We start from the raw sequence: 19,948 nt of genomic DNA on the forward strand, positions 1-19,948 counted from the left end.
CCCTTCTCCTGCCCCCAATCCCTCCCAGCATCAGAGTCTTTTCCAATGAGTCAGCTCTTCGCATGAGGTGGCCAAAGTACTGGAGTTTCAGCTTCAGCATCATTCCCTCCAAAGAAGTCCCTGGGCTGATCTCCTTCAGAAAGGACTGGTTGGATCTCCTTGCAGTCCAAGGGACTCTCAAGAGTCTTCTCCAACACCACAGTTCCAAAGCATCAATTCCTCGGTGCTCAGCCTTCGTCACAGTCCAATTCTCACATCCATACGTGACCACAGGAAAAACCATAGCCCTGACTAGACGGACCTTTGTTGGCAAAGTAATGTCTCTGCTTTTGAATATGCTGTCTAGGTTGGTCATAACTTTCCTTCCAAGGAGTAAGCGTCTTTTAATTTCATGACTGTAGTCACCATCTGCAGTGATTTTGGAGCCCAAAAAAATAAAATCTGACACTGTTTCCACTGTTTCCCCATCTATTTCCCATGAAGTGATGGGACCGGATGCCATGATCTTCGTTTTCTGAATGTTGAGCTTTAAACCAACTTTTTCACTCTCCTCTTTCACCTTCATCAGGGGCTTTTTAGTTCCTCTTCCCTTTCTGCCATAAGGGTGGTGTCATCTGCATATCTGAGGTGATTGATATTTCTCCTGGCAATCTTGATTCCAGCTTGTGTTTCTTCCACCCCAGCGTTTCTCATGATGTACTCTGCATAGAAGTTAAATAAGCAGGGTGACAATATACAGCCTTGATGTACTCCTTTTCCTGTTTGGAACCAGTCTGTTGTTCCATGTCCAGTTCTAACTGTTGCTTCCTGACCTGCATACAGATTTCTCAAGAGGCAGGTCAGGTGGTCTGGTATTCCCATCTCTTTCAGAATTTTCCACAGTTTGTTGTGATGCATACAGTCAAAGGCTTTGGCATAGTCAATAAAGCAGAAATAGATGTTTTTCTGGAACTCTCTCGCTTTTTCCACGATCCAGCGGATGTTGGCAATTTGATCTCTGGTTCCTCTGCCTTTTCTAAAACCAGCTTGAACATCAGGAAGTTCACAGTACATGTAATTGCTGAAGCCTGGCTTGGAGAATTTTGAGCGTTACTTTACTAGCAGGTGAGATGAGTGCAATTGTGCGGTAGTTTGAGCATTCTTTGGCATTGCCTTTCTTTGGGATTGGAATGAAAACTGACCTTTTCCAGTCCTGTGGCCACTGCTGAGTTTTCCAAATTTGCTGGCATATTGAGTGCAGCACTTTCACAGCATCATCTTTCAGGATTTGAAATAGCTCCACTGGAATTCCATCACCTCCACTAGCTTTGTTCGTAGTGATGCTTTCTAAGGCCCACTTGACTTCACATTCCAGGATGTCTGGCTCTAGGTCAGTGATCACATCATCATGATTATCTTCGTCATGAGGATCTTTTTTGTAGAGTTCTTCTGTGTATTCTTGCCACCTCTTAATATCTTCTGCTTCCGTTAAGTCCATACCATTTCTGTCCTTTATCGAGCCCATCTTTGCATGAAATGTTCCCTGGTATCTTTAATCTCCTTGAAAAGATCTCTAGTCTTTCCTGTTCTGTTGTTTTCCTCTATTTCTTTGCACTGATCGCTGAGGAAGGCTTTCTTAATATAGTAATAATGGAAGTAGTGGACATGTTTTATTTTGAAGATACACCTTCCGATTTGTGAAGGGTGAGAGAAAAAAGGAATCACGGATAGCTTCCAGGTCCCTGACCTGCGTAAGTGCAGCCATTGGAGACTAGGACTAGTAGGTTCAGGGAGATGAGGGTTTTTTTTTTAATAGCTTTGAAATGCCACTTAAAAACTAGCTGTTTTAGGGCTTCCCTGGTAGTCCATAGGTTACAAGCCTGCCTTACAGTGCAGGAACACTGGCTTGATCCCTGGTCCAGGAAAATCCCACATGTTCGAGGACAGCTAAGACCATGGTGCCACAACTACTGAGCCCACACACCGCAGCTGCTGAGACCTGTGTGCCCTGGAGCCTGTGCCCTGCAACAAGAGAAGCCCTCACACTCCAACTGGAGAGCCCTCGAGCAACAATGGAGAGCCAGCGCAGCCATAAATTCATGAAGAAAAAAAAACTAGCTGCTTTAAAATGACAAGTTATGTACCGTTTGACTTCCATTTTATAACAAGGGAAGCTGATAGAGGGTTGAATTTAATTAATTTAGGATAGCACTAAAAAAATATTTAGTTTTGACTGCATTGGATCTTAGTTGTAGAGTCTTAGAATGTGTCGTGGGCTCTTTGTTGCGATGCGCAGGCTTGTGGTGGCTGGGCTCCAGAGCCCCACACCGTGAGGGATCTTAGTTCCCTGACCTGGGATCAAACCTGTGTCCCCTGTGTTGGAAGGCAGGTTCTTAACCTCTGGACCACCAGGGAAGTCCTGAGGGTTGAATTTATACTTTGTTGTCTTTAATAAGTCTTGTCAGAAGAGTGAGGAGTCTTGTTACCTGCAAGCCGGACTCTGTTGATTTTATTTTATTTATAAATTTCGCTGACTTTTATCAGCTTTTTACTAGAAAAAGTTCTGAGGGTAAACACAAGTTTATTTAAAATTTTTTTCTTTCTCTGGTTTTTTTTTTTAATAGAAATCTATTTAATTTTGACTGTGGTAGGTCTTGGTTGCTGCATGCAGGCTTTCTCCAGTTGGGGCAGGTGGGAGTGGCCCTTTGTTCGGTGTGTGGTGGCTTCTCTCGTCGTCACGGGCTCTAGGCCTGCAGGCTTTAAGTAGTTGCAGCGCGGGCTCGGTCGTTGTTGTGCATGGGCTTGGTTGCTCTGTGGCACGTGGGATCTTCCTTGACCGGAAATTGAACCAGTGTTCCCTGTATTGCAAGCTGGATTCTTAACCACTGGACCATCAGGGAAACCCCTGTAGGGTTTTTGTTTTGTTTTGTTTTAAAGGACAAGAGATAAAAGGTGAAAAATAATTAAACCTTACTTGTATTTCAATTCCTGTATCTCTCCTTTGATGTTGTATGTCCAGCTCGGTGTAACCCATTTTATGGGTATTCAGTTGCTATATACTCTTCGGGCTTGGCACATTTTAAAAGCTGTTTTAACTGATACTGAATATTTTGACTTTCACTTTTCCTGTGGTCTCTTGCCAAGACATGTTTCAACATGTTGCAGAGGTTTTCCTAGGCCTGCTCTTGGAATCTTAACCCTGTTACTTAATCTTGGTAATTCCCTCAGCCCTGCATCTGTCTCCTAGGGGGTGCTCTTGAGCACTGTCCAAAAGAGGAGGCGATACTAGAGAACTATGTGATCTACAGGGGAGGTAATGATTGTAAGTTTCACTTTCAGCTAAAATAGTGTACTCATCATCATCAGTGTAGAGGTTGGAACATGCCTGAACTGATTTCTCTTGCAGACTTCACTCGAGGGAAGTATAGATGGTTTTTACTCTTAATTATGTTCTTCCGTTTTTTGCAGAATCAACTGGAAAGTGATCAGAAGAACCGCAGCAAGGGTATATTGCACTTGCGTAGGGTGCTCTGATATATGTGTCTTTTTTTACTTCTGCTTGCTGCTTTTCTTTTTGGTGTATCCTAAAGAGAATTTTCTACTTTAGAAGATATTTTATAATTTTTTTTCCGTTTAAACTTAACAGCAGACTTCACGTCACTTCACTGCCAAAATGACATCGTTTTCCACCTCTGCCCCATGTTCAGCATCTGACAGTGCTCGCAGGATCTCTCCAGAACAAACCAATCAGGTAAATTATTTTTAGGCATTCCTGTTTTTCTTCAAGTTTTTGAATAGATAGGGGCATGTAGCTGACTTCACTGACTAGGATTTTATGTAGAGCAGAAAAGATTACTTTTTAAATGTCATAAATAGCATCAGTGCTCATAAATTTGAATTGATCATCTGTTAAATAAATATTTAAAGGTTACAGATTGCTCAAAATGGCACATTTTAAACACCACCCTGCTTTAGGATATGACTGGCTAGTGGAGAATTTGGGGCCAAGTTATATATTTGTCTTCTTTCTCACTTCATTGTAGCTAGTTTGTTTTCTTTAAAAATCAGTTTTAAATTGTAATTATAGCAAGTGTATTCTTATAAAAAAATTCAATTTATCACATTTTATCTGTAGAGATTCCTGTGACCATCTCCTCCTTTCTTCCCTCAAAGTTCTCGCCCCCTAAGATAACACTGTTACCAATTTGGTGTGTCGTGTTCCAGATTTTTTCCTTTAACATGGAAATAAAAAATTTTGTTTAGTATTTGATATGTATTGCACCATATATAGTATTATGTACCTTAGTTTATGATAAAGCTGGAATTTGGATTTGATAAGGGAAAATGTGGCTTATGTAATAAAGGGCTTTTTCTTAATTGGCCATCTCTAGACGGAAACAAAGGAAGACCTCAAACCTTAAACAAAAAAGAGATAGATTTAATGTAAAAAGTGAAATGATAAAAAATATTAGAAGGACATTTAGGAGATGTTGTAAAACTTTAGAATAAGAGCAACTTTAAGACAAAACCTAAGAGGCTGTAAGAGGAAGAAAGAAACAAATTTAATCATATAAATTGAAAAAAATTAAATTGTTTGACTAAAGATATACTCCACAATCAGACTCAGGAGATGGCAGAGTCACTATTCCTTATATGTGTATACCACACCCTGTCCATTCATCTGTCAGTGGTATTTAGGTTGTTTCCATATTTTGGCTATTACGAATAATGCTGCTATGAATAGTGGTGTACAGATATTTACTTGAGTCCCTGCTTTCAGTTCTTTTGGATTTATACCTAGAAGTGGAACTGCTGGGTCATACGGTAATTCTATGTTTAACTTCTTGAGTAACTGCCAAACTGTTTTTCACAGTTGCTGCACCATTTTACATTCCCATTAGCAGTGCATAAGGGTTCCAGTTTCTTTATATCCTCTCCAACACTTTGTTATAGCCATCCTAGTGGATATGAACATGCTGTCTTTTGAAAATGTGATTTTTCAGAAAATCAGCAAGTAATAGTCTGATCATCCGTAGTTACTAGATGCTAAATGTCTACCAGGGTTTGTTTGAAAAAAAAAGTTTAAGGTTTGTTTTTCCCTTGGATTTCAGAGACCACTCTGATTGAAATGTAAATAGCAAGTTTATTCTATGTTTATATCAGGTACGACCAAAACTGCCTCTTTTGAAGATTTTGCAAGCAGCAGGTGCACAAGGTGAAATGTTCACTGTTAAAGAGGTAAGCTGGGACTCCCCTAGTGGCCCAGGGGTTAAGACTTTGGCTTCCGGTGCGGAGGGTGTGGGCTCAGTCCCTGGTCACATACTCTTCTGAGGACGTGAGTTATTTAAAATACTTAGCATTTAAATAACTTTTTTAAAAACAAAAACAAATTAAATTCTTTTAAGTGGAAAAAACTCTATTAAAACAGTCTCTTTGAACTGCTTGGATTTAGTAGGGTAAATATCTAACCCTTCTTAAACAGAGGGAAGGAACAAAATTATCAAGCTTCTTTTGACTTTTCATAAAAGCTTATCAGGGCTTTCCAGGTGGTACAGTGGGAAAGAATCTGCCTGCTAGTGCAGGAGACACAAGAGATATGGGTTCGATCCCTGGGCTGGGAAGATCCCCTGGAGGAGGAAATGGCAACCCACTCCAATATTCTTGCCTGGAGAATTCTGTGGACAGAGGAGCCTGGCGGGCTACAGTCGATGGAGTTGCAAAGAGATGGACACAACTGAGCGCACGCACAGCAGCCGACACCTGTTAGCAGTGCTGTATGCCTGAGTCACTCTACCGCTTTAGGAAACAAATCTGGAGGCGTTTCAGATTTTCTAGAATACTCATATTTCCGTTGTCATTTTAAATTAAGTGTATCATTTTGGACTTTATGTTTAAAATTCTGATAAAACTTTTGCAAACTCTTATTAAAATGTGGATTTTTATATCAATTAAGTTGTAATAATGCATTATGCAGTCTCCTTCGGTAGCATGGCAGTTTGCCTGAGTTAAGACAGAATTAAGTATATATTGTTTCGGGAAACTGTTTTATGGGGGAAAAGTTGGACAGTTTACACAATAAGCTCTTTATTATGAATCTTGACACTGTTTGGTACATAGAGAGGAATTTTCTCATTTTTATTTTTAAATATTGGTTATCATATGTGCATTGAGGCAGTATTGTATAATGAGAATGGTAGTATGTACAAATTCAGAGTAGTGTATTTAAAGATCTTATTTTGTATACTTAGAGTGGATTTATTTTTTTCTGGAAGTTGGATAGACATAAATGTAAAACTTCCTTTTCCTTACGGTAGACGTTCTTTCTCATCTTACTTTTCTCTAGATATTCAATTAGATATGAGAGCTCTGTTAATACCGGGACACATTGCCTGGGATGGAGGACAGCCTGAGAGCATCGTAATTCCTGTATAATAGAAACAGTGTAGGGAAAAGTTTTGTGCAAATATCTAATAATTCTTGGGAAGTCAGGGACTAAAGATAAAAATTGCTGCTTTGATCTGTTTTGTGGTCTGTGATAAAATTCTTACTGTCATCAAGTGAACTTAACTATTAAGCAATTGAAAAAAAAGGACTTTTCAGGTGGAGCAGTGGTAAAGAATCTGCCTGCCATTGCAGGAGGTGCAAGAGATTCTGGTTCGATCCCTGGGTCGGGAAGATCCCCTGGAGTAGGAAATTACAACCCACTCCAATATTCTTGCCTGGAGAATTCTATGGACAGAGGGACCTAGTAGGCTCTAGTCCATGGGATCTCAAAGGGTCGGACACAACTGAGCACACGCTCACACACACACTACCCACACACAATTTTTTAAAAAATCTACCACCTGGAGGAAACATTTGGAAAATTAGATAATTAAAAATTTTTGAATCACTAACTTCTGTGTCTTCCCTTCCATTTTGTTAACTCTGTGAAAAGGTCAGATAGACTAAATTTTTATTTGATAAACACTTAAATTGTTTTATGTACTTATAGTGCTGATGGCTTATTAACCATTGTACTTCCATTTGCCAGAAAGACTTAACACACATCAAAGTCTATAGTAGTTGTGTGCCCTAGAGTTGGAAAACATTTTTATGAGCCAGGCAAATTTAAAGTTTATTACTTCTAATAATAGAACAGATTCCTTTATTTGGACTGGTGAGAACATTTTTAAGGGGATACCTGGTAAATTCACCACTTTTCCTCATTATCAGACTGGTATATTTCTGTTCTAAAAAGTAAGGGTCTCTTAGTGTCCAGAATGATAGTAAGTAGATGAACTTAGTAATTGGGGGCAACAATGGCACCCCACTCCAGTACTCTTGCCTGGGAAATCCCATGGACGGAGGAGCCTGGTAGGCTGCAGTCCATGGGGCCGCTAAGAGTCAGACACGACTGAGCGACTTCACTTTCACTTTTCACTTTCATGCATTGGAGAAGGAAACGGCACCCACTCCAGTGTTCTTGCCTGGAGAATCCCAGGGACAGAGGAGCCTGGTGGGCTTCCGTCTATGGGGTGGCACAGAGTCGGACACGACTGAAGTGACTTAGCAGTAGCATCCTGTTGTAGGACCCCTTACACAAGTACTGATAATCATATTCATAATATGTTATCTCTTTCTCTAGCAAACAAACTGACCTTATCTCCTCATTTAATTTGTATTTTGGGCTACAACTAGACAAATCTCTTGGTGGTATTTTATTCCCATGTAGGTCATGCATTATCTAGGCCAGTATATCATGGTGAAGCAGCTTTATGATCAGCAGGAGCAGCATATGGTATATTGTGGTGGAGATCTTTTGGGAGAACTACTAGGTCGTCAGAGCTTCTCTGTGAAAGATCCAAGGTAAAAACAGTGAGGGTTTGCTTATCTTTTGGGGTGCTTATACCTAACCACTTAATCCCCATTGGTTATTAATGTCTATTTAATCCTTTATTCCACAAGTTATTTGTTGGGCCTGCATATATCAGGCGACTGTGAGGTACTGGAAACATGATAGTGAGCCACAGTGTCTAATTTTACTGAGTTTAAAGAGTAGTGAGACAGTAAACACTGTTCCTCATAGTAAAATTATACATGGTGAGTGTTACATAAAAGAGGTGCGTGAGACTGTACTGGGGCATGGGATTCAGGGTCTTAGGGGTTGAGGAAAGGTTCCTTGAGGAAGTGCTATTTGACTTGAGAGCTGGATAATTAAATACTCGGGGGAGCCTATTGAAGGAGAGCTTCTGGCAGATTGAACATTGTGTATAAAGGTGTAGGTAGGAGCTTGATGTGACTAGGTTAGATTTTGTGAAGCAGTGTTATAGAGAGGAAGAATGAGCCAACAAGAGAAATGTAGAATTTCTGGGCAGTTTAAGGTTAATGATGGGCTTCATAAGAATCACACTGGAGCTATTCTGACCTGTTGTGTGGCATTTTCCAGCTGCATGGGGTATATGGTTATTCACTTACACAATCAGGAGCTATTTAGTAGTTGAGAAGTCAGTGTTCTCTTTCTCTCTATAGCTTTGTGATCAGTTTTTCTAAGACTCCCTTCCTATAAAATATAGAAGGAAGGAGTAGTCTTAAAGGAAATTTCCCTACTTGGATTACTATTAGCTTATGAAATAAAATGTAAAATTTTTTTATGAGGGCAGAGTAATACAAGGGGTTGGGTACTAACATGCTGATACTTAATAATTTAAAAAAATGTATTCTGGGGAAAAAAATTTGCCTCTTTATATGTTATAGAGAATGTTGGGACATAGCATATGAAAAATATATTTTACATATTAATGGAAAACCATGTGATTATTAATTTTTTATTTTATCTCTTTTACAGCCCTCTCTATGATATGCTAAGAAAGAATCTTGTCACATTAGCTACTGCTGCTACAGGTATGTCACATCATATTTCTTCAGTCCTTATCACAACTTTAACTTTGAGGGGGCAAATCATGGAAAAACAGGGAGGATTTAGATGGAAATTGAATGCTGTCTTGCCATGACTTGTGGGGGATGGCTGTCACACAAAATGTTGCTACTATTTATTTGACTTTTCATTGTGAAAATTTTCAAGTATACTAAAAATAGAGATTAGTATAAGTAAAGCCCACCTCTTAGACTTAGTAATTGTTAGTGTTCTGCCATATGTGCTTCGTTGACACAGGCTTTAAAAGTCTCTCACAGATAAGGACTTTTCTTCAAACATAATTACAGCGTCACTAGTACACCCAACAGAATTAATAATAATAAACAAATAGTAACTCCATACCGTTACCCAGCAGCCAGCTCATGTATGTTAACTCCGGTTATTTCAGAAACAGCTTTTACATTGGACTTATTCAAATCAGTATCCAAACAAAGTCCACACTTTGCTTTTGGTTGATATGTCTTGCTAAGTATTTTTAATCTATAAAACTTAACCCTCTTTTCATTATATTATTTATTTGTTGAAGAAATGGATCATTTCATTTGTCTTATAAATTTCCCACATTCTGATTTTCAGATTGTGTCCTTGTGACATTGTTTAACATGTTTCTCTGTCTCTTCTATTTTTGGTGAACAAATAGTGCTTGAACAAATAGTGTTTGGATAGGTTCAAGGTTAAATTTTGTGCCAAGATTTCATGGGTAGTGCTTCATACATTTATTGCATCACATCAGAGCCATGTAAGGTCTATGTATCCCTTTTTCAGCGGTGTTAATATTTTGTGGGCTTTATGTGGTGTTACCCTGACCCATCTATTATAAAGGTCCCCTTCCCCTACCCCCAAAGAACCTTTTTTCCTAAAGGTTTTAGTTTTCTGTTATTTGAATGCCAATTCGCCTGACCTTTTGCTTGATTCCACATATTTTAAATACTGCCCTTTGAGTTTAATTTATTAGTATTGTGCAGGAAACAGGCTGCTTTAGGGTCTGAAGTATGGTGTGTTAGAGATAAGTGAATAAACTGTATACAGCTAAAATATAACCCTCTCACTCATTTACAAATAATGAAACTTTTTTCTTTCTCCATTCCTACATGAAGCCCTTTTGTGAGTTTCAGATTAGATTTTAGGTGACATTGTTCTTTGAAGAAAACTCAAGTTGGTAATCTCTTTAGATTGGGTATTTTTCAATAGTTTACTGAAACAAACAGGTTGGAAAAAAAATCCATTCCTAATAAAGATTTACTCTTTACAGTGAGACCAAAGAGACTCTGCTCTCATACTGAAATGTAAGTGTGAACTTACATTGAATTCTGAAGCCTGTTGGTTTCACTGAGCCACTGTACCCATCTGTAAAGCTCTGTTTTAGAGGGAAGGCCTTGCAGATGATATGACACTGTTTTGAAGTTCAGGCACTCGTGAAATAGTATGGTTTTCCTGGGATAGTCACTATTGTCTTGAAATACACAAGTACTTTTATATTTGCTGATCTGTTCTTTCAGTAAAATTTGCTTTCTGGTTGATCTGTTCTCTAAATATCTAGAGTGAGCATAGTTCTCACTTTTTCTCTCATTTTCTTTCTCGTACTTCCTCATCAGAATTTAACATGCTGTATATTAAATGAACTCTCCTCTAACACACATTTCAGTTTATCCTCACAACCCTATGAGGAAGGTCTGGAGATGAAGAAACTGAGGATTTTTGAGTTTTGTTTTTGTTTTTTAAATAGAATGAGTAATTTGCCCAAAATGAGATGCCACTGATAAGAGAGCAGATATTTGTGACTGTCCCGCCCTTGCTCTTTCCTTTATGCCACACAATGATGTCTCTTTAATCCCTGCTTTTAAAAAATTTGCTCCAATTAATTTTTTAACACATTTTAAAAAATCTGAACATTAAATCTTTAAAACATTCTTCGTTCTTTAATTTATCACTTCTAAATAATTTCACTTACAAAAATGTTTCAAAGATACTGAAAAGAGTTCCCAGATTCCCCAATGGTACTAACTTATATAATTGCAGTACAGTGATCAAAACCAGGAAATTGCCCCAAAGTAATTTTGACTGGTTGTTCTGAACTTGAACTTGCATTAGTGCTTATGGTTGGTCATCTCTGTTGCTCTTCATAAATTGGATTGCATGTTTTTTATTTGAAAGGACAAATGAGAAAATTGCTTTCCCTGTCAGTTACTTTATACCTTTGCGAATAAAGTAAACCTTTTATTTTGATGGTTGAAAAAATGAAGGTGGTTCTTTATAAATTATTTCTCCAAATTTCCACATGTATTCGAATAAAATGAAATTTATATGACAAATTTTGTATTGAAATTTCCTCGTACATTGTAGTTTTCACTGGTAATTTCTTTTTGCTTCTAATTGTTTTAACCTAAGTAAGGTAGTATTTAGAACTAGAAATGACAGTAATCAAATTACTTCATTGAAAAAATGCTTCACTGCATTATATGTTAATTGATCTTTAAAAACTGCTGTGCTCAGAAAATGCTGGCTCTTAAAACTTTCAGTATCTTCATTTTATCTATAAAAATGCTTCTATAAATAATCCTCTTTGTAATTACAATTTTGAAAATATTTGCTCTGTGCCAAACAACTGATTTGTCAGACCAGTTGTGGGATCTGTATCCTTTCTCTGGAAGTCTTTATTGGATGAGGAATGACATTTTCTATTAAGTGTCTTATTTCTAGACCTAGTAATAGCTGATGAACCCAATCCATGATAGACTTATTTGAGTGGATATAGTTATGTATAACCTTATGTAATGAGTGGTCCAAGCTTATTAAGTTTTCTGCATCTTTTCTTTTCCTGTGGCTAAATTTGCATCTTCTCTTTGGCTTGAAAAATTTGCAAGGCCTTGAAATACATTTTTCTCTGATTATCTAAGAAGTTCTCTCACGTTGTTCTTTCCTTCACTTCTTTTTGTTGGCCTTGAGAGAAACTTTTATCTTCTTCCTCTTTCTTAGGAAATGTTTACAGGAACTGGGAAAAATAAGACTTACTCATTAAAAAAATGTGTATACCTGGTGATGATAGTTTAAACTGTGAAATATCATTGACACTTAGAATGTAACTTTACATGAGGGAGCTATTGTGTCATAAAGCAAACCTAGGTTTTTAGATTTCATAATTCTCTATAGCTTTAACACTTGAAAATAAAAATTAAAAAGTCAAAATTTTATCGTTTAAAAAAGGCAAACTTGGAACTACGCCTATAGGAGTTGATAAAATACTCTCCACTATTCCGTGCTTGGAATCACTGTCATATTACATTTGAAAGCATGATATGGAAGAAGATTTTTTAATTCATTTTTCATTTTTCTTCAGATTATATTTTGGTAATATATTTTGAATAGAGCCTCTTTTGGTCTATGCCATTTTTATTAGTTTTAATTTTTTTCCTTTCCTTTTGGATGAGAGCCTTGGCCAGTCACAATTAGGGATCGAGCCTGGCTTCAGGGTTGTTTGCTGAGGTCCTTTTGGTGTGGAAAGAATGGCTATTACCAGGGAAGGTTTTCCTTTTGTTTTACTTGCTATCCAGATGCTGCTCAGACTCTCGCTATCGCACAGGAGCACAGTATGGATATTCCAAGTCAAGACCACCTGAAGGTAAAATCACCACACGGTGACTTCTTTTGTTGTACAGAGTGGCCCCTTCTCTGTACCTATGATCTTGGACTCCCAAGACCTTTCCTGAATGTGGTAAGAGTTTAATAAGAAAGGTTCTTGGGAGTTCAAAGACTAGGGACAGAGCGAACCTTCTCTGTTCTGCCCATAACAGAGTTCCAGTCTCTGAATCTTTCTTTGGGATGTAGCACTTCCGATCTTCAGTTCTTCCAGTTGCATTTTCTTGGGGCTTGTGTGTGATGTTGTATGTATATAGGTGTTTGAGGAAATTGCTTTATTAGATTTTAACAGACTTGTTGCAAATAAGTTCATGTCAGGCCATTTCTTAAAGCTTCCCTAAACCTGCAAAACCTTTATGATCATCTTGGTATATGTTTTCTGCATTATGCCTAATTTTGTGTAGGCTAGAGGCTTTATATTGATAGCCTGTTTTTAACAGTAGATTTGGACCTTTTGTGCAGATTTTTTTCCCACAGTGGGTTAAGGAGAGGTTGCCTGTATTTGATGACTGTTGTGAACTCCAGCGTTTTCTTTCCTGGTGCGTAACCCATTGTGTCGCACACTCACTGGTGAGCTGGAATGGAACTGCTACATCCCCTGGTCACAGTCATTTCTGCTGCACTGATGGGTGCCTTTCCCTTCCTTTCAGCAAAGTGTAGAGGAAAGTTCCAATTCCAGGAAAAGAACTGAAGAAGGCAATATTCCCACGCTGCCTACCTCACAGTATAAATGCAAAAATTCTAGAGAAGGTAAGTTTTGGATTAAAACCATGTAGACTTTTCTTTCTCTTTCTTCTGTTTCTGGTGTTGACTTTTAGAAATGGCATCTGTTAAGACCGTTAGTTACATCGAGAACCCCCAAAAATACTAATGCTGTCTCTTAGGTGATGTAGCAGCGGTGTATGTCATACCTATTTTCACTCTTTCTGAAAACCTTTTCTTTATCCTACTTACTACTGTTAACTTTGAAGAAGATGGTAGTTCTCTTTTAGCAACACATGGTGACCAGGACGGAGCAAGACCATCTTCAGCTAGCATGCTAATAGAAGATAGCCCTGCATTCATCCATTTGCCACCTAGTAACTCGGCTGCCTTGGCGTTTTAAATCTTGGCTCCCCTGTATATATTTGATCTGGTTATTTTTATTTGTCTGCTTGAGGCAAAGGCTGATTTTCATATATTTTTGAAGTTTACAAAGATGGTAAAATGGACCTGAAGTCTCAGAGCCAAGAATGAGACATAAGAAGCCTAGTAGTTCCTTTATCCTTGGATGGTAGTCATTAGATGTTTCCCATTCATATTAGGTATAGTACAGTCAGGTTAAGTGAGTTGATCAACGTTTCAGAAGTTTTCCCCAGGCCCTGCTTTATAAAGTACTTCCTAAACTTTTTCCTGCAAAGATAATGTAAAGTCATAAATTTCTCAATTTATGGCCTGATGGTTTCTAGTGTAGGTACCTGACTCATATTTGCACAAGTGGCAGGTTAGACCTTAGCAGCATCCCAGAAAGTTATGATGCTACAGTTGTTGTAAATGATAGATTTTAATCTGTTTATATGCTAGGTTTTCTTCAAATTGCTTTGAATATAAGCTGAATTTTGGGCTATCTAGTTAGCTGGGAGCTTATTTCAGTCTGTATGGTACTAAGTGTATAATTTTGTTTCTTTAAATACAAGCCTTTGCTTATTTTCTACTCAAAGGCTGTTTAATATATAACAACGGCCAAGACAAGAAACTGTAGTTCATGATGTAAATTTTGAGAATTAATAGCTTAGTATTCTCAGGGATGTGTATAGGTAGAAAGTACAGAATTTTTACATGTGGAAAGAATGGCCTTTTTTTCATTCCCTTCAGAAGAAGTTATAGAGCTTGAGTAGTTGAAGATAACTTTAATGTGATACCATTTCAAAATTAGGTTTCTCATAATCAGCAGTGAGTAAGTAAAAGGTAGGTGAAGTTTCCCTGAGCGCAGGTATACCTTTTAATAGTCAGGAACAGCATAATTTGTAAGTAGATAGGGTAACTGTTCTGGCAGGGATCCATTTATTGCAGACATTTTTTCAACTGTATGTACCTTAGCACATTTAAACCCCTTTAGCTGCCATTGGCCTGCCTAGAGTATTAGGAAGAGGTAGAGAAGAGTAAGAAAGTACAACAAAAAAGATTGGACAGTGGGAAAGAATGAAAAGAATTTCATGTGGTAACAACAAACTTATGTTAGTAACTCCCTTGAATATTATTTAGATGTACAACACAAGATCTTTTATTTAGAACGTGTGGGCCCTTACTATGTCCTGGATTTGCAATATTTCTAGCTTTTAAATATCTTAACTCCAAAAGAGCCTGTTGATCCAGAAAGGACATATATGTGTATTTATTTGGACAGCCTAGAGTTCAGTGTTTCATAGTGGTTGTTACCTGCTGAAACGTATGAATTATTGAGAAACATCCAAAAATATGTGGTACCAGTGAGACTGCCTTGACAACCTTGTGATTGCTCAGTATGGTCTGTACACCGAGTTTCTGTCTCAAGGGTTGGGCCACTATGCCGTCACCATTTGCAGTCACGAATCAAGTCATTCCTGAGTTGTTACAGTGGTAGGCATGTTTAAAATGCCACCAGGTGGCCATTTAGAAATCCTTCTAGAACAGTGTCATTGTTTGGATGCTGTCAGGGCTTATGTTTCTTGATGAATGACCTCTAAGTGGCAGTACTTGCTGATGAAATCTAAAAGCAGAGGAAGGAGATTTGGGCTCTGCAACTGATACAGGTATTTGATTTCTGATTCTTTCTTCCTGGGAAGAGGATTTTCTTTTTACTTACCTTGTACAAGAAATTTTAAGCATTATGAAGAGAGTCTTGATTCTTAAGTGTTACATACACAGTTATCATCTTTTCATTTGACTTTTGTAGATGAAGACTTGGTAGCAAATTTAACTCAAGAAGAGACGTCAAGACTGGACCTCGGGTTTGAGGAGTGGGATGTAGCTGGCTTGCCTTGGTGGTTTTTAGGAAACTTGAGAAATAACTATACACCTAGAAGTAATGGCTCAACTGATTTACAGACAAATCAGGTAAATTTCACATTTGAAGAGGAACTTTTTTTCTTTGATAGAGTGACATTCTTGATTACTCTTGAAACATACATTAGCTTGTCTGAGAATTCCCATGCAGTGCTATGACTTTTCAGTGCCATCTATATGCATGTGATGCTCAAATCTATATCTTCAGCCCTGACGTCTCTCCTCAGTGCCCAGCTCCCACATCTAACTGCCTACTCAACACTGGATGGTCTGACATTCTCCATGTTCAAAACAGAACTCTTGGGACTTCCTGGTGGTCTGTGGCTATGATTCTGTGCCCCCAAGGCAGGGGGCCAGGTTTGATCCCTGGTTAGAAAGTTAGATCCCATACACTAGAACTAACAGTTTGCATGCTGTAAGTAATGATCCTGTGTGCTATAATTAAGACCCGGTGCAACCAAATAAATAATTTTTAATCCCAAAAGAGAGCTCTCGATGCTGTCATTAAACATTTATTATTGTCTGTTTGGCTATGCTGAGTCTCAGCTGCAGCATGTGGAAGCTCTTAGTCGCCGCATGTGGGGTCTAGTTCCCTAACCAGGGATCGAACCTGGGCCCCCTGCACTGGGAGTGCTGAGTCCCAGCCTCGGGACCACCAGGGAAGTGTGTCCTTTTACTTATGTCTTCCTTCTACTCAGTTATTCTAGCCATGCATCCAGAGATTTCATTGATTTCTCTCTCTGTCATATACCGAATCAGGTTGTCAACTCTGTTTCTAAAGCATACCTGAGATGTAGCCACTTTTTATTACTTCTACAGTCTAACTTCATCACCGTTCTGCTCTTTATATTCTCCGTTGCTCTTCTTACTTTGTATTATTGTATTTTGTTTATGTATCTATTGTCTGTTTGACCCCATTGAAATATAAGTCCACGGTTTTTAATTGACCACTCTTTTCTATTGCTTTTATTGACCACTCTATTCTATTGCTTAGTAAGTAGTACCTGGTTCGTATCTGACACAGAATAGACACTATTTGTTCAGTAAATGAATGGACATATAGAAATAAAATAATAAGTTGTCTCTTATGAATATTGTAGAAAAACATGTCATAGTTTACATAGTAAACATGGATAGTTTACTATCCATAGATGAATGTGGAAATAAAGTTATATTTAAAGTTGTTTAAGAATTAAGAAAGAAGTATTATATACCAGCTTTACCTCAATAAAATAAAAGAATTCAGAAAGAGGATAGAGGTTTGCATTATCATCAGTATCTTTCATATTTCTTTAATAAACATCATTGACTTACAGGGAAGAACATGTCACAATTAACAGAAAGTTTTCTAGGTCCTCAGATTGCCACCTGTGAAAAGGAATGTAGGAGATGGATTTTATTTAGTTGAGCAACTAAGAGTTTTTAGCTTTTAAGCACTTCATTGCTGTTTCTCTAGTGTTACTAAAATAGAAAATTCCTTGCCAAGTCCTCTCATATCCACCCATTAGTCTATACATAGTCACTGCCAAATAGATATTTGTTGAATGAATAGATATCTGTAGAAGAAAGGCTAGGCATTCTTTTGAGATGTATGAGGATATGGAGTTTTGGGTTCATCTACTTTGGTTCAACTGGCACCCCACTCCAGTACTCCTGCCTGGAAAATCCCATGGACGGAGGAGCCTGATAGGCTGCACTCCATGGGGTCGTGAAGAGTCGGACACAACTGAGCGACTTCACTTCACTTCACAAAAACTCATGTTTGTTTTTTTCTGTTAGGATATAGGTACTGCCATTGTTTCAGACACCACAGATGACTTGTGGTTTTTGAATGAGTCAGTGTCAGAGCAATTTGGTGTTGGAAAAAAAGTTGAAGCTGCTGATCCTGAACAAACAAGTGAAGAAGTAGGGAAATTGATAGACAAAAAGGTACGTTGTGGAAGAGTTTCACACTGACTTTGGTTATGTACGTGTAGTACAGCTCGTTCAGATCGGTTACCCTGACACTGTGCTACTTCGTGCAACGAATGACCCATGTGGTCTCCCCTTTTCATCTTGTAATACTTTAGCCAGTTTTAAGATTTACATTAAGTTAACCACGCCTGCCTTAAAAATAGGGTAGGACTTTGTGGATCACAGAAGTGAGGTTTTAATTTTTAGAATTTTAAAGTTTAGAAGACACTCCCCACATTTTCTCCTGTGATCCCTTTTTATTCTTATCAATGCCTTCCTAGATTCTCAAGATAAAACATTTCTATATTTACTAATTTATACCCTGATACTGTTTAGTTAAATACATAAATTTGGGAATGCTCTCCCTTCTGAATGCTGAAGAGATCTTTGGTAGCCCTTCTTGGTGCTTTTCAGTCATTTATTCTACTGAAATGTCAGCTAGGTATGTACAGAGTCATGTTTTCGATCTCACATATAAGCTGTCTCATTTTTAAGTGCTAGTGATGGGGGAAGAATGGGAGTTTTAAACTGAAGCTCTGTACTTTTTGCTCTTAGGTAACAACCTCATCTAAAATATGTAAACCTGGCTAATGAGATGTTTTTGCTTTCTCAGGTGACTGAAGTGGGAAAAAATGATGACCTTGAGGACCCTAAATCCATAAGTGACGATACTGATATAGAAGTTACCTCTGAGGTATGAATTTCTAATAAGCTGTTTGACACTACTCACGTCTTCAGATTTTAACGTCCCAGCAGTTCACTTGTGTTGAAGAGTGTCCTTTCTCCCCATTTCTGTCTACTTTTTTTCCTAGGTGTTAGGAGATGTTGGTTTCTTTATATCTTGTTAGATTTTTGTTGGAATTTGAATGCTTTCCCTGCCTTGGAAAGAGATGACTTAAATGCCTCTCTGTGTGCCTTTCTTCCTGCTTTCAAAGCTCTTTGGAAATTGTGCAGTGGGTGCATAGATTCAAAGTAGTCCTATACTGCTTTTCCTGCTAAACACCTCTCTCTAGTCCCAAAGAGACCTGTAAGCTACCTGAAAGTTTTTGTTAAGTATTATACTTTTGATGTTTTCTTAACTAGAAACAAATGGAAAATGGCTTAATTTCCATGTAGGTTTATATTAATGAAGGGTTGATAAATGAATTTTATTAAGCTGTTAGGTAATAGGTACGGATTTGTCGTCAGTTGGCAGCTCAGGTGTGGACTCGAACATCTTGCTTGTCTCTTTTCATGCTAGCTCCCCATTTGCTCTTACGATGGTGGAGTAAGGTTAAGGAGGGGATTTTACAATTCGCTGCTTGGGGGTATAAAAACCTTTGGTTGTCTCTAGTGTTTATCCTGTCCCCCAGCTCCCACCCCACCACTGCTGACCATTACGGTAATTCATTGCAAATTATTTGTCTGTGCATGGCTAAGTAATAGCATGGGATATATTGGTCCATTAAGTGTTGTTGACATTATATGAATAGCAAAGATAAGTGTTTCTATCCTAATCAGATTTTTGAGGGTCTTGGGGCCCAGAAAACCTGTTAAGCACATAGACTATATTTCATCAGTTCAGAGCCGCCATGGAGTTGAATAAACCCTATCATTTTATATACTACTGAAAAAGAAAAGTGATGCCAATTAGACTACGACACACCATCAGTTACGAATTCCAGTTCTTCATGAAGTTCCTTGCATATTTGTATAGCATTTCAGATGAGATCTGAGGATCTTAAAACTGGCAAGAATGTTCTGAGGCTCTCTGGAGAAACATCCCAGTTTAACAAATGGTCATATCCCTGCCTCCCAGTGTAGGCAGTTGAGTTGTGACTTCTAAACTTGAAGTGCTTGGCCTTTGTTCTGAAAGTAATCAGGTGAGCATGTATCAAATCATCGATCCTGTCAAAACCAGGCAATTACCCACATTTAAATACACTTGACTTGTTCCAGGTGAATTAAGCAAGGCATTTAAAATTCATTGTGCTCTTGGTATCTCCTAATTTGAATGTGGAGAAGTAGGGAAAAAAATTACCTGGCATTCAAGGACAGGAGCATTCATTTTTCCGAGTGTGATTTAGGCATGCAATTACCTGCCTATTCCTGAGAGCAGTGAGAGAAGGAGTAAATGTAGGAATTGTCAAATATCAATTTTAGCTTCCTTTTTGACAAATTTTATAACATTTTTTAATTAGTAGGAAAGAATGACATCTTGAGTATTACCTTTGCTTCATTCTTTAGCCTCTTGCTGGATAAAAGAGTAAGTTGTACAAAGAATTGCCTTTTTGTAAAAAGAAGGCAGTGGGTAAAAGCAAACAATGCAAATTGCACACAAACTAAATAGAAAGCTAAAACAGTTTAACTTTCTTAAAGATAACTACATCACATTTGGCTTGAAGTGGCAGTTATGTCACTATCATTATAAAACTTCTCAAGATGTTCTTACATGTCGCT

At 38.0% G+C, this 19,948-nt stretch overlaps 1 protein-coding gene across 5 annotated transcripts in view; it reads left to right on the forward strand.

Moving 5' to 3' along the window:
* Positions 1 to 19,948, forward strand: part of MDM4 (MDM4 regulator of p53) — a 51,881-nt gene that overhangs the window by 18,490 nt on the left and 13,443 nt on the right. For 2 of the 5 annotated variants that reach the window (XM_070384550.1, XM_070384548.1), the window contains exons 2-10: positions 3,626 to 3,730; positions 5,143 to 5,217; positions 7,694 to 7,827; positions 8,807 to 8,862; positions 12,448 to 12,515; positions 13,183 to 13,282; positions 15,447 to 15,607; positions 17,336 to 17,485; positions 18,123 to 18,203. In XM_070384550.1, the coding sequence (XP_070240651.1) occupies positions 3,653 to 3,730; positions 5,143 to 5,217; positions 7,694 to 7,827; positions 8,807 to 8,862; positions 12,448 to 12,515; positions 13,183 to 13,282; positions 15,447 to 15,607; positions 17,336 to 17,485; positions 18,123 to 18,203 (903 nt within the window). In that variant the 5' untranslated portion in view covers positions 3,626 to 3,652. Of the gene's footprint in view, positions 1 to 3,463; positions 3,485 to 3,625; positions 3,731 to 5,142; positions 5,218 to 7,693; positions 7,828 to 8,806; positions 8,863 to 12,447; positions 12,516 to 13,182; positions 13,283 to 15,446; positions 15,608 to 17,335; positions 17,486 to 18,122; positions 18,204 to 19,948 lie in introns of those variants that run through there. The other 3 variants (XM_070384551.1, XM_070384549.1, XR_011467176.1) reach the window with 3 other exon arrangements.

This window comes from Bos mutus, chromosome 16 (assembly GCF_027580195.1).
Source record: "Bos mutus isolate GX-2022 chromosome 16, NWIPB_WYAK_1.1, whole genome shotgun sequence".
NCBI lineage: Eukaryota > Metazoa > Chordata > Mammalia > Artiodactyla > Bovidae > Bos > Bos mutus.